This window comes from Dipodomys merriami, unplaced genomic scaffold (genome assembly GCF_024711535.1).
Source record: "Dipodomys merriami isolate MVZ:Mamm:240054 unplaced genomic scaffold, mDipMer1.0.p SCAF_172, whole genome shotgun sequence".
Taxonomy (NCBI): Eukaryota; Metazoa; Chordata; class Mammalia; order Rodentia; family Heteromyidae; genus Dipodomys; species Dipodomys merriami.
The window spans coordinates 2,286,608-2,298,785 of record NW_027203071.1 but is presented as its reverse complement, the minus strand read 5'-3'; the positions used below and the strand labels follow the sequence as shown (position 1 = coordinate 2,298,785).

The 12,178-nt window shown below is 41.5% G+C and overlaps 1 protein-coding gene across 4 annotated transcripts in view; it reads left to right on the top strand.

The window, feature by feature from the left end:
• The window catches only part of Dnajc6 (DnaJ heat shock protein family (Hsp40) member C6), a 142,575-nt gene that overhangs the window by 106,260 nt on the left and 24,137 nt on the right, over positions 1-12,178 (top strand). For all 4 annotated transcript variants that reach the window (XM_070025818.1, XM_070025815.1, XM_070025816.1 and 1 more), the window contains 7 exons: positions 1,563-1,696; positions 3,254-3,448; positions 4,694-4,811; positions 7,711-7,790; positions 8,590-8,783; positions 8,868-8,948; positions 11,620-12,057. In XM_070025818.1, coding sequence (XP_069881919.1) covers positions 1,563-1,696; positions 3,254-3,448; positions 4,694-4,811; positions 7,711-7,790; positions 8,590-8,783; positions 8,868-8,948; positions 11,620-12,057 — 1,240 coding nt within the window. The remainder of the gene's footprint in view (positions 1-1,562; positions 1,697-3,253; positions 3,449-4,693; positions 4,812-7,710; positions 7,791-8,589; positions 8,784-8,867; positions 8,949-11,619; positions 12,058-12,178) is intronic.

The window sequence follows — 12,178 nt, the reverse complement described above, 5'->3', positions numbered from 1 at the left end:
CCACCCCAGAAGATTGAGAAAAATGTCTTTTCTTTTTCAGTATTTAGAATAAGGACATCAGCAAATTCTTGAGGTACAGTTATTCCAACACCTTTATTCTGTTCATCTTTTTAAGGGGACACATGTCAAGCTAGACAGGGTTAATAGTTATAATTAAGACAAAGTCCATAGGGAGTGAGGTAATCAGAGAGCCTCAAGGTACTGAAAATTATCTGCTGAGAGGACTTATGTGACAGATTGTTGAAAGCACCTGGAGAAGCAATTATAGATTAGTGTTTCTTTGAGAAAACAGGAAGAAAAGGGACCAGGCAAGAGAAAGGAGGGGCTTTCCCTGGGAAGAAAAATAAAAGGATTCTGGGAAGCTATAGGCTAGAGAGTCTAATGGCAGCTCAAGGCAAAATTGTGTGTGTGTGTGTGTGTGTGTGTGTGTGTGTGTGTGTGTGTGTGTGTGTGTGTGGGTACTAGGGCTTGAACTGTGGACCTCACACTTCTGTTTTTTTAAAGATGTGATACTTATGTTTCAAATTTGACAGACCTAGGGCAAGTAGGACAACTCTCAGATGGACATCTCTCAAAGGCTATTTCAAGTGTGAATAGTGTGACTGTTTATTTGTAAAATAAGTTAGCGATTACCACAGCAGACTGAGTAAAGAAAATCTGTCTCCAAAGTAGGCAAGAAGTCGCCAATCTATTTGGGGCTTTGATAGCAAAAGAAAAGGTGATAGGAGAATGAATTCTTCTTTTAGAGATGTCACAAACATTTTATTCTGCCCTCAGAAGTCAGAGCTCCTGATTCAAGTGCTTTGAGGCCCCATGACAAACACCAGAAGCCATCTTACTCTGTTCTCAGACTGCAGGTTCTACCATTGCTCTATCATGACTGGTGCTCTACCACTTGAGCCACACCTCCAGTCCAGCTTATTTTGCTGGTTAGTTGGAGAAACAATCTCATTGATTTTCTGCCAGGGCAGGCTTGGAATCTTGATCCTCAGATCTTAGCCTCATAAAATGACTTGCTGTCCCAACCATCCCTACTTCCCATTCCCATGACTTTGGAAATTAGGATTTCAGCATATGCGTTTGAGAGCGCATAGCTTTGAGTCCACAACAGATTACACTGAATGAGGTTGTATCAGGTGAAGTTTTTCTATGAATGTAGGTACCGACTTGAGATGAGATACATTTCATACCCCTAACCTAGAGCTCCTAATTTCCACTCCTGAACCAAGAGCCTGTGACTATTAGTTATCATTGTACATATCCAATGTTACTTTGAAGATTGCATTACTTTTCAGCAAATATATGCAAGCTGAATTTATTTTACTGTGATTCTTGAGTTAGCATGGAGTTAGTCCCTTTATTCCAAGAAAAAAGTATTTTTCCCTGCTGCTTTGCTATCTAAATACCTGGGATAAAATTTTTTGCTTTCAAATGAACAAAACTGGGAAGTGAGAGGCACCCTTAATGAAGAGGATTTCCTGCTCTCTTCCTCCCTTCATTGCAAAAACAGCTATTCTCAGATTTGGTCTGCTCCTGATGAGTGTATGTGTCTTCTTTGACAGGATGGACGGGCAGCGTCATCTATTCTGGTTGGTGCTATGTTCATTTTCTGTAATCTCTACTCCACTCCTGGCCCTGCTGTTCGATTGCTCTATGCAAAGAGACCTGGAATTGGACTCTCACCATCCCACAGAAGGTACTGTAAGCTACGGGTGTGGTCCTGTGTATGGTCCATTTCATACCACCCTCTGAAATCTACTTGAGATAGGTGTGTTAAACTGTTGCCTACATGATCTTGCATTATCTTAAATGGGAACAGTTACATTGATTAGAATGTTGAATTTTCATACAGTTTCCTAAGCCTTCCATGGCAGTTATTTTAAAATTAGAAGGAAACTTTATAAAGAGTATTTTGGTGTTTATTTTCCTTATTTTACTGATGAGAAGACTGGACTAGACAAATTGTGATTTTTTTGCAGGACTGCAACTACCTGATAGACATAGCCAGACCATTGTGTCTGATCCAAATCCCTAATACCAGTCCTGTTCTGTTTCATTATTTGGGTCTTTATTGAAATACAAGCAATAGCTGCTTGTACTTACCTCTGAGGATCATAGCATGAGAGGTATGATTAATAGGAGCAAATGCAGACAGATTAAGGATGTGGGTTTTCGTTTGTTTTGTTTTGTTCTTGTGCCAGTCCTGGGGCTTGAACTCAGGGCTTAGGCGCTGTTCCAGAGCTTCTTTTGCTCAAAACTACCATTCTGTCACTTGAGCCACAGAACAATTTCCAGCTTTTTCTGAGTAGCTTATCGGAGATAATAGTCTCATGGACTGTCCTGCTTGGGGTGGCATAAAACTCAATCTTTACCCAGATCTCAGCTTCTCAGGAGCTAGAGTTACAGGTATTAGCACTGTTGCCTGGTCAAGAATAGGGAGTTTTTAAGCTTACTTTTTTTATTTTTTTGCCAGTTGTGGAGCCTGAACTCTGGGCCTGGGCACTGTCCCTCAGCTCTTTAGCTCAAGGCTAGCACTCTACCACTAGAGCCACAGTACCACTACTAACTTTTTCTGCTTTATGGGTCTGAGGAATTGAACCCAGGGCCTCATGCATGCAAGGCAAGTACTCTACCACTGAGCCACCTTCCCAGGTTATGACTGAGATATGAGAACCAAAAAATAGATGATAATAAGTAATTTGAAAAAGGAGTTCTTTTTAGATTACTGGTTAATTTTCTTTCCTATAATCATAATTTCTTTCCCTTTACTCATTGAAATTGCATCTTCTTATGATTTTGGTAATAAAATTCTGATAATAAAATTCTCAAATGTATTTAAAATCAGCCTTTGGCTGATAAGCTCAATCTGGTAGATGAAACAGGGAGCAATGTTTAAATACTGAACTAAAAAGCTCCTATACTTTTTTCCTGTTTTGTTTAGTTTTGAGAAAAGTGCTCACTCTGTTGACCAGTCTGGCCTGGACTTGTGTTGCTCTTGGCTCAGCTTCTCTGAGTGCTAAGAATACAGGATTGTGCCACCAGGCTTAGCTCCCACAGGCTTTCTGATTTACTCACTTCTCAGTTAACTTCACCAATAACAATGGATAAAAATGTTCAGCCTTCTCTTCAACTATCTTCTCTGCCAGTGAATTTTCGTTGCAAACAATAATTTGCAAGGACAGACTTCCATGGCAAGGATTGTTTCTTTCCCCTGGTGTGATGGAATCCACAGAATAACAATGTCCTATTTCAGATATCTGGGCTATATGTGTGACCTACTAGCAGAAAAACCCTACCGTCCACACTTCAAGCCTCTCACTATCAAGGCGATCACTGTCAGTCCAATTCCTTTTTTCAACAAACAGAGAAATGGATGTCGCCCTTACTGTGATGTGCTGATTGGAGAAACCAAAATATATTCAACTTGCACAGACTTTGAACGAATGAAGTAAGTAATGATATCTTTTCCTCACTTTTATCATCCACATCTGTTTGATATGGATAATAGTCTTCCTATAAGACTATATCACTGTGTAATGATCATAGTATAGTCATAAACAAACACAACTAAATCAAAGGACTTAGCACATTGAACGGTGCTACAGGCTCATGGACTGGCATAAGCTACAATGAGTGTTCACACAGTAGGAGTGAGAGATATTTAAGGAAATCAGCTTGATGTGATGAATGATATTTCAAGGTGAGTTGTGATACGAAGTTATAGGCTCTAAAATGAAGAGCAGTGGAGGTTATGGGAGTTTTAGAGAGAAAGGAGTAGGTGGTAGCACAGAATGAAATTAGTTGGGAATCGGTTGAATTTGGTCATTTGTCTTCTGGACCCTTACAGTTTGGCATTTCTGTTTCTATGGATTTTTAAATTCCTTTTATCTACTTTAACTAGTAATTTTTTATATATTGGCACTGGGACTTAAACTCAAGACTTGGGCACTATTTAGCCTTTTTGTTCAAGGGTGGGACTCTACCACTTGAGTTCTACCACCACTCCACTTATAGCTTTTGGATGGTTAGTTGGAGATAAGAGTCTGATGGACTTTCCTGCCTGGGCTGGCTTCAAATTGTGATCCTTTGAACTTAGCCTCCTAAGTAGCTAGGATTATAGACATGAGCCATAGGCACTGGCTTAAGTATTAACTTATGGTTAAGAAAAGGAGACCATTTGAAGAATGGTACTTTTGAGGGAAACAAGAGGTGTGCAAAGCAGAGATGGAGTTCGGCTATTCAGAAGTCCATATAGGTTGGAGTGGTAACCTGCATTAACATGTTCCAGAACCGTTTGCACACAGCTGGCATTGGCTGTAGCCCAGTTTTTGCTCAACATAAGAAATATCTCTTGGGGGGCTGGGAAGGTGGCTCAGTCGTAGAGCGGTTGCCTTGCATGCATGAGGCCCTGGGTTTGGTTCCTCAGACCACATAAGCAAAAAGAAAAAAGCCGGAAGTGGAGCTGTGGCTCAAGTGGTAGAGCGCTAGCCTTGAGCTGAAGAGCTGAGGGACAGCGCCCAGGCCCAGAGTTCAGGCCCCACGACCAGACACCTCCCCCCCCAAAAAAAGAAATGTCTTTTGGGTCTAGGCCTGGACAAACCATTTCTTTAGTCAGAGCTCTAGAGGGCCTGTGTTTATGTGATTGTACAAGATTAGACTCTCTTTCAATATATGTTTTGATTTCTGTTTAAAGAGAATACCGTGTTCAAGATGGAAAAATCTTCATTCCCTTAAACATTACTGTACAAGGAGATGTGATTGTTTCCATGTATCATTTGAGGTCCACCATTGGGAGCCGGCTGCAAGCTAAGGTAAGCTATTGGAAAACATCAATGGCATTAGCTCACCAGAGATTTTAGTAGGAGTATTTTTGAGTCTTTTCTCATATTGGTTTGCCTGACTTGAGTTTAGGATGAGAACAAGCCCTTAAAGATTGGTTATGTCCATCTTAGTCACTTTACAAAGGAGGAACTCAGAAGGTTGTTACTCAAAGACTGTGGTATGATTATTATGCCACAAGTGACAGCTTTAAAACTTTTAGCCAATCATGGTCATTGGATGCTGTTTTTCTTATAATATCTCTGCTTGGATTAGTATATAGGGGTGAGATTTCAGCTAAGGATGTGGAGTCAGATAGTTTTTTTTGTTGTTGTTACTGTGATGAAATTTATATTACATAAAAGCCACCTTATCAAGTATTCACTGCAGTGGAACTTTTGTTTTGTTTTGTTTTGTTTTTGGCAAATTCAAAAGGGAGGTATGTCTCACGTGGTAGAATGCTTGCCTAGCAAGTGTAAGGCCCTGAGTTCTGCCAAAAAAATGTTTAAATGCTTATGCAACCACTAAACTTACCTAGCTCCAGTGTCTAAAACAACCTCATACTCACTAGTGATCACTGTCCGTTTCTTTTTCCCCATCGCCTAAAAACCTTGAATCTCCTTTCTGTTCTTAGAGACTTAGTTATTTTGTACATTTCATAGAAATGGAATCATATAATACATGGTCTCCCATGGCTTTTTTCCACTTAGCATAGCATTTGGAGGTTTATATTATTGCAAGTATCAATACACTATTACCTTATAAAAATATTCCATTACATGATTATACCACATTTTATTTTATTACCAGTTGATAGGTATTTGGGTTATTGCCACTTATTGGCTAATAAGGATGATCTTGAAAGTAACTATAATCTAATTAATCAAGTATTTTCTAAATTTATGCTCTGTTTTATCCAGTGCTTAACTGTTTAGAATAGACAAGAATAAAGACTGCGCCCTACCTTAAACACCTAATATTCAACCTATGAGATCTGAGGATCACTGTTTGAAGCCAGCCTGGGCAGCAAAGATAGTAACTATCAAAAAATAACTATCAAAAAAGCCAGAAGTAGAACTGTGGCTCAAGTGGTAGAGCACTAGCTTTGAGCACAAAAGCTCAAGAACAGTGCCTAGGAACTGAGGTCAAGCCCAGGGACCAGTGCGCGCGTGCGCACACACACACACACACACACACACACACACACACACACACACCGCACACACACACACACACACACACACACACACACACAATGCTTAACTTGCTTTTCCCCATAGCCTATATAAAATAAAAGAAAGCTGGGGGACTAAAAAGAAATTCAGCCTAAATCTAAGCACCTCCTTTGCTGGTCCTAGACCTTGTACTTAGAACCTGGGTATGGTCCTGAGCTTTATGTTTTGTTGTTGTTCAAGGGTAGTGCTCTACCACTTGAACCACAGGCCTACTTCTGGCTCTTTGGTGGTTAATTGGACACATAAGTCTTAAGACTTTCCTGCCTGGACTTGATTTGAACTTTGATCTTCACATCTTAGCCTCCTTAATAGCTAGGATCACAGGCATAAGGGAACCTGCAAACCCCCCTTTTCTTTAAAAATATCTGTTGAAAATGAACTTTACAACTTGTGGGGAAGAGGGAGGGAGAAGTTAGGGCGGTGTGAAGGGATGGTAGTGGAAAAACAAAGGAGGAGGTAACAATGCTCGATAGGAAATGTACTCATTACCTTACTCATGTAACTGTAACCCCTCTGTACACTATTTTTACAATAAAAAAAAGTATCTAGGGGCTGGGAAGGTAGCTCAGTGGTAGAGTGCTTGCCTTGCATGCATGAGGCCCTGGGTTTGATTCCTCAGCAGCACATCAGCAGAAAAAGCCGGAAGAGGCATTGTGGCTCAAGTGGGAGAGTGCTAGCTTTGAGCTGAAGAGCTGAGGGACAGCGCCCAGGCCCAGAGTTCAAGCCCCACGACTGACCAAAAAAAAGTATCTAAAATATCTTTATTACTATTAAGTAGTTGTTCAAAGGGGTTGATAAGTAACAAATGAATTTATAACTACAATGCATCATGGTGCTTTCTTCACCCATAGTTGGTACATACCTGCCATACTAAGGCAGAGATTGGGAGGATCATGGTTCCAGGTCAGCCTAGGCAAAAAGTGTGTGAGAATCCCTCTGAATGGAAAGAAGCTGGGCATGGTAATATGTCCCTGTAATTTCAGTTTTGACAGGATGCCTTAACAATAGTGCAAAAAAGTGCTGAAGATACAGCTCAGCAGTAGGGCACTTACATAGCAAGTTCATAAATTCAAACTGTGTTGTCACCAAAAATGTAAAAAAAAATGACAGGAGATGAAAGAAAGAAAGAAGAAAGGGAAAAGAAAGAGAAAGAATGAATGAATGAAAGAAAGAAAGGAAGGAAGGAAGGAAGGAAAGAAGGAAGGGACGGAGGGAGGGAGGGAGGAAGGAAAATCCATCCCAGAGCAGGGAATTCCCACATGTATTGGAATTCCCATTGTGTTGTAGGGAGCACAGTTTGTTTTAGGCAGTGGTGGCTCAGATAGAATTCAGAGAGCATGTGACTTTTCAAAGTGAACCTTGAAGGGTTAATTCAATGGATTTGGAATAGGATATCTAGGGAAGAAGGTGATAGTGAATTCAAGCTTAGCAATGTTCAAGAATATTATATATCAGTGGATGAAGAAATAGACTGTCAAGGAAGAGTACATGTAAGTTAGGGGCTAGAAATGATGCTAGGAGACCAGTTAAAATGTATAGTAAACACAGAGTCAGGTGTGGAAATCGTTACAGGTATTTTGCTCCCCCAGAGGCAATCTTTGGATCAGATTCCATTTTCTTGAATCTATTGTAATGTGCTTCTGTTACATACTTTTAGGTGACCAACACACAGATATTCCAGCTCCAGTTTCATTCTGGATTCATACCACTGGACACTGCTGTTTTAAAGTTCACCAAGTAAGTGCTGCTTGGACCAATGGTCTTTGTTCATCAGCGCTGCTGTGAGTCTCTTCAGAAGCCATTGGTAGCATCCCCCAGAATCCTCTGCTGCTTAACAGCACTGTTGACTGTATGTAGCCTCACCATACAGCGGGTAGATGCATTTTATATCTTTCTGTTGACTGTGATTGGTCTTTTGAAGAAACAAATGGATAACAGATTTCAGAATAGAAAGGTCAAACATTTTCTGTGAGGGAACAGCAAATTATTACTTGGATCCTTTGCATTGTTTTTCCCCCAGGGTGACCGTTTAATCAGTGGTATGCAATGAGCAATGAACTATAAGAATGAATGCCTGGTCATGCCACTGAAGCCAAGTTCTGGAGGCCCCTCTGTTTCAGACATTAACTCTTCAGTGTTATATCATAGAGTGTGGCTATGGAACTAGATGTTATGACTGAAGCTAAGGTGATGAGTGGGAGTTTCCAGAGCCAGTACCGGAATACATAGTCAAAGGCTCACAGTGATAACTCTGGGGCTTGTTCCATAGTTTTAACACAAGCAATTTGGTTTTGTAGTGCACACTGATGACTATGCCAGTCTGGTCTCTAGAATGCTTTTATAATGCAGAAGCATTGATTCTTCGAACAGGCATTATTCTCTTCTTTTTTTCTATATGAGAAAACTGAACATCTAAAAGTGAAATGACCTATCTAATGATAGGTCATCTCACCCTAAGAAGGTTTCTATATGGAATGTCCTTCTGGTTCCACTGTTTTTATTTTCACTGGTGTTACTCTTTGAAATCCCTGTTTAGGCCTGAGTTGGATGCATGTGATGTACCAGAAAAATATCCTCAGCTATTTCAAGTGACATTGGATGTTGAGCTACAGCCCCATGACAAAGTAATAGACTTAACTCCACCATGGGAGCATTACTGCACAAAAGATGTCAATCCTAGCATCCTCTTCTCTTCTCACCAGGAGCATCAAGATACTCTGGCCTTAGGAGGTATTTTCAGAACCTTCTGTGTTTCCTATGACGTCACCTCATTTCCTGAATGTCATTGATGCTTCATGGCCTTTTGTCTTGCAGGACAGGCTCCGCTCGATGTCCCTCCAGACAACCCCAGGCAGTTGGGACAAGGTGGTTTTTTTGCTTCTCTCTGTTGGCAAGGTACATCTAAGCATTTTTCTTCAGTATTGGGGATTGAATTCAGGGCCTCATACCTCCAAATATTTCTTTGAGTTACATGATTAGGTGATCAATTGCATCATTCTATAAAGACATTTCACTGTGGAAGCAATCTAAATAAAAGCACCTAGAACAAACTCACCTAGAATCTTCCATTTTTATTTCAAATCAGGAACCTTCCTTATGTTCAACCCAGTGGATGCTCTCATCCATCTTATGCCAACTTCTACCTTCTCTCTCTTAGTACTATGTTCTAGATCATCTTATCTTTCCTGTTGATGAGTAAGTGTGATGTTTTCTAAGATTTTTCTTTATGCTGCTGACAACACAAAGAGATCAGCAAAGGACTCTACTTCTTGTCTTCAACTAAACTTTCTAAAAGTATAGTCAACCACATTCCCAGTTTGCTATAATCACTATTAAGGCAGACAGGCGCTTAACTCTGGCACAAGGATGTTAAAGCTACTTATAGACATCACTGCCCCATTACTGTGCCGCTTTTCCTAAACCTAGAGAGATTTTCAGAATTCTTTTCAACCTTTTTTTTTTGTTTCTTTTTGGTTTTGGACCAGGGGCTTGAATTCAGGGCTTGGGTGCTGTTCCTGAACTTTCTTGCTCAAGGCTAGTTCTCTATCAAGTACTTACACCACAGCTCTACTTCCAGCTTTCTTGTGGTTAATTGGAGATAAGAGTCTGGCAGACTTTCTTGCTCAGGCTGGTTTCAAACCTTGATCCTCAGATCTCAGCCTTCTACTTAAGTAGCTAGGATTCCAGGTGTGAGCTTCTGGCACCTGGCCCTTTTCAACATTTTCAATATTTCACCTCACATTGCTGCGCTCTGTATCTTGGCACTGGCATTCTATTCGACACTTACGGGCCATACTTATCTTAGGATTTTCTGAGATTCACCTCAAGGCTTGTGTAGTATTGAGCAGTCAGGACTTATGTGTGAAAGGGGTTGGTACATGGTTTGGGGGAGGGCCTTGTAACTATTGATTGATTTATTTCTGATTTGTGAATGAAGGTAGAATTTTTGTTGCCTATAGAAGTTTTCAGTGTTTGGTGAAAAAATATTCATAGGGCTGGGTGCCTGTGGCTCATGCCTATAATCCTATCTACTCTGGAGGCTGAGATCTGAGGATCACGGTTCAAAACCAGCCCTGGCAGGAAAGTCCATGAGACTCTAATCTCCAGTAAACCACAAGGAAACTGGGAGTGGTGCTGTGGCTCAAGTGGTAGAGCGCTAGCCTTGAGCTGAAGAGCACAGGGGCAGCGCCTAGGCCCAGAGTTCAAGCCCCATGATGGACAAAATTTTTGTACACACACACACACACCACACACACACACACACACACACACACACACACACACACACACACACACACACACATTCATAGGATTCTTTTGAATTTAAAAGCTGAATTTCAGAATTTTCATTTGAGAAATGGGACCACAGACTTTTTAAACCCAGTCATCAGGTAGATTTCGCAGCTACTTCTTTGCTTCCTTTACTTCTGTCTTATAGTAAAAGCTTTCATTAGAACTTGACTCTTAACTTTTCCATTGTCATTTTAGTAATTAACTTACAAATAGTGTCTTTGTTCTTGTGAAGAGGAATTAGCACAGATGCACAACCTCTTATCTGAACCTCTCAGAGTCAGGTGTGCTTAGGAATAGAGAACTTTTGCATTTTAGAAAGGAGATATGGTAGTTATGTGACAACATCTCCAGCCATAGCTCAGCTAGAAACCTGTAACCATGCATATTGAGATCAAGTTTTTGGCCAGCTGAATTTGCACCAAACTTAGAAAAGCTGTTCCTTTCACCGAGCTTTTGGCAGTCTTGGGGATAAGGGGTCTGGTCTAGTACCTGATTTAGATGCTGGGTCTAACTGAAGTAAGTAGCAAAGGTCTATGGGAAGGTCTTCTCAAGCCAGGCCTGGAAAGTTACTCACTGGCTCTCCTTTCCTTCCCCAGAAAGATCTTTCCTGAGCCTAGTCTATATTGCAAATATCTCCTCTTGGTATAACAAAAGGAAGATGTAAACCAAAACCATTCTATGTGTTTATTAGTGTGTGCGTCACTTCTGCTTTGAACTGTAGAAGAAAGGCCTTGCTTTGGGCTGCAGCCAAGTGAAGAAATGAAATTGAGTGACATGTGTCAGCAAAGGACTAGGAGTTACTATTGCTGTTTTCCAAAGGACGTAGAACAGTGTCTGAAAATTAGCAATGGTCATAGTAATCAGTGTGTAAGTTCTCCTTGCTATTGGTCTGAGCTGCTCTTCACATCCTCTTACCATTCTCATAGTAGCTGGTGACATAGGTACTAGTTATCACCCCTTACATTAAAGACCAAACTGAGAGAAGTAAAACAACTAGTCCAGAGTCACAGAACTAGTGAGGAGTGGAGTTGGTGTTCAGTCTCAGGCTTTCTGTTTCCAGAGCTCCTCTGTTTAACCCACAAAGCTATACTGCCTCTCAGATGTTCAACTAAACAGGATGAAATACATCAAGGGTCTGATTGGTCAGGGTCTCCAAGCACTGCTTGCTCAGGCCGAATGCTTTTCTCCTGGGATAATGCATATATGCTATAACAAACCCCAACAGTGCTGTGGTCAGTCACTAACCATTTATTGGCTCACTGGCCTCTCATAGATCAGAAATCAGAGAAAGCATTGTGTGAGGAGGACCACGCTGCCCTAGTGAACCAGGAAAGCGAGCAATCGGACGATGAACTTCTGACCCTTTCTAGTCCGCATGGCAACGCCAACGGCGACAAGCATCAGGGAGCCAGGAAGGCCAGTGGCAAGCAGCAGGAGCCAGCTGCCCCTCGGGCTCCCGAGGAGGAGGTAGACCTTCTGGGCCTAGAAGGCTCGGATATGAGCAAGAACTTCTCTCCCCCATTGGCTCCTCCTACAAATTCTGAACTCCTGAGCGACCTGTTCGGAGGCGGAGGCGCCACTGGGCCTGCCCAGGCTGGACAGTCAGGGATGGAAGACGTGTTTCATCCTAGCGGTCCTGCATCCACCCAGTCCACGCCACGCCGCGCCACCACCTCGGCTTCTGCATCGCCGACCCTTCGAGTGGGAGAAGGTAACGCTTTTAGGGTTGCACTTTACTTTTTGAGATCCTTGGAAGTTTCGCTTGAGAAGTCTATATTAAGCTCCCACTTAAATGGAGAACACAAGAGAGGATGATGTATTGTCCACTTGGA